The sequence below is a fragment of the Cyprinodon variegatus genome, unplaced genomic scaffold (assembly GCF_000732505.1).
Source record: "Cyprinodon variegatus isolate N-32 unplaced genomic scaffold, C_variegatus-1.0 Scaffold625, whole genome shotgun sequence".
Lineage (NCBI taxonomy): Eukaryota > Metazoa > Chordata > Actinopteri > Cyprinodontiformes > Cyprinodontidae > Cyprinodon > Cyprinodon variegatus.
This window is the reverse complement of record NW_015151078.1, coordinates 156,405-157,303: the sequence shown is the minus strand read 5'-3', so window position 1 is coordinate 157,303 and position 899 is coordinate 156,405. Positions and strand designations below refer to the sequence as shown.

Genomic DNA, 899 nt, shown 5'->3' with positions numbered 1-899 from the left:
TTTATTGTTGAACCAAAGCCAACACAAGGAAAAGCCCAAAACCAAAATAGAGCCAACCAAAAAAAAAAAAAAAGGAGACGTCAGAGAAAAACACACATGAGGAGCAAGGAACGACGAGAAACCAGCAAAGAGTAACTGAACAGGTGGTGTACATATGGTAGACAGAAACAATGGGAGTGCTAATTATCTGATAGGGAGCAGGTGCAGACAGAAGTAACCAGAAGGAGAAAGGAAACCGCCACAAGGGGGCAACAGAGAGCAACTCAAAAAATACCAAACTGCATAAATATAACACAAAATGGAAAAGAAACCAGTGAAATAGAAACATAGAATAACATATATCAAAGTGGAACTGAAAACTTTTTTTTTTTTTTTTTTGTTAGCATTGTTCTAATATTCAGTGGTACATAACTTAGGTGAACAGACTAGTAGAAGGAGATGTGTACCTTCAAACAGGTTGTCGCTGCCGTTCTTCAGCAGACACTGGATGTTCAGAGGGATGAAGAGCTGGGCTCTCAGCGGGTCTCCGTACAGATAGGATGTCAACGCGAAAGGAAACTCTAGAACAGGAACCAGCAGGAAGCCACAGGAGGCTGCTTTCCTGTGCCAGCCTTGCACCTAACAAAAAAACACCAATCATTTTTTTTAAAAGTCCCAGGACACGTTTGTTGTTGAATCCAGAATCTAAAGTAGTTTTTTTTTTTTTTCTGCAGGTCTCATTTATATCCAGTTAACCGCCATTTTGTGCCACATCTCAGTACCATCTCAAACAGCACAGCAGCTGTGACGGCCATCCAGTGGAGCTTGATCTCAAAGGCAGCATTAAGAGAGAAGTTGCCATGGTAATAACAGCTGCACCACTCGGTTCGGTCGCTGCGGTTGTTGACGTCCACATCCAG

At 42.3% G+C, this 899-nt stretch overlaps 1 protein-coding gene across 1 annotated transcript in view; it reads right to left on the bottom strand.

The window, feature by feature from the left end:
- depdc5 (DEP domain containing 5) overlaps nt 1–899 on the bottom strand; it is a 64,265-nt gene that overhangs the window by 7,554 nt on the left and 55,812 nt on the right. The window contains exons 38-39 of the mRNA XM_015393118.1: nt 762–899; nt 447–618 (exon numbers count right to left, since the gene is read on the bottom strand). Of these exons, the coding sequence (XP_015248604.1) occupies nt 447–618; nt 762–899 (310 nt within the window). The remainder of the gene's footprint in view (nt 1–446; nt 619–761) is intronic.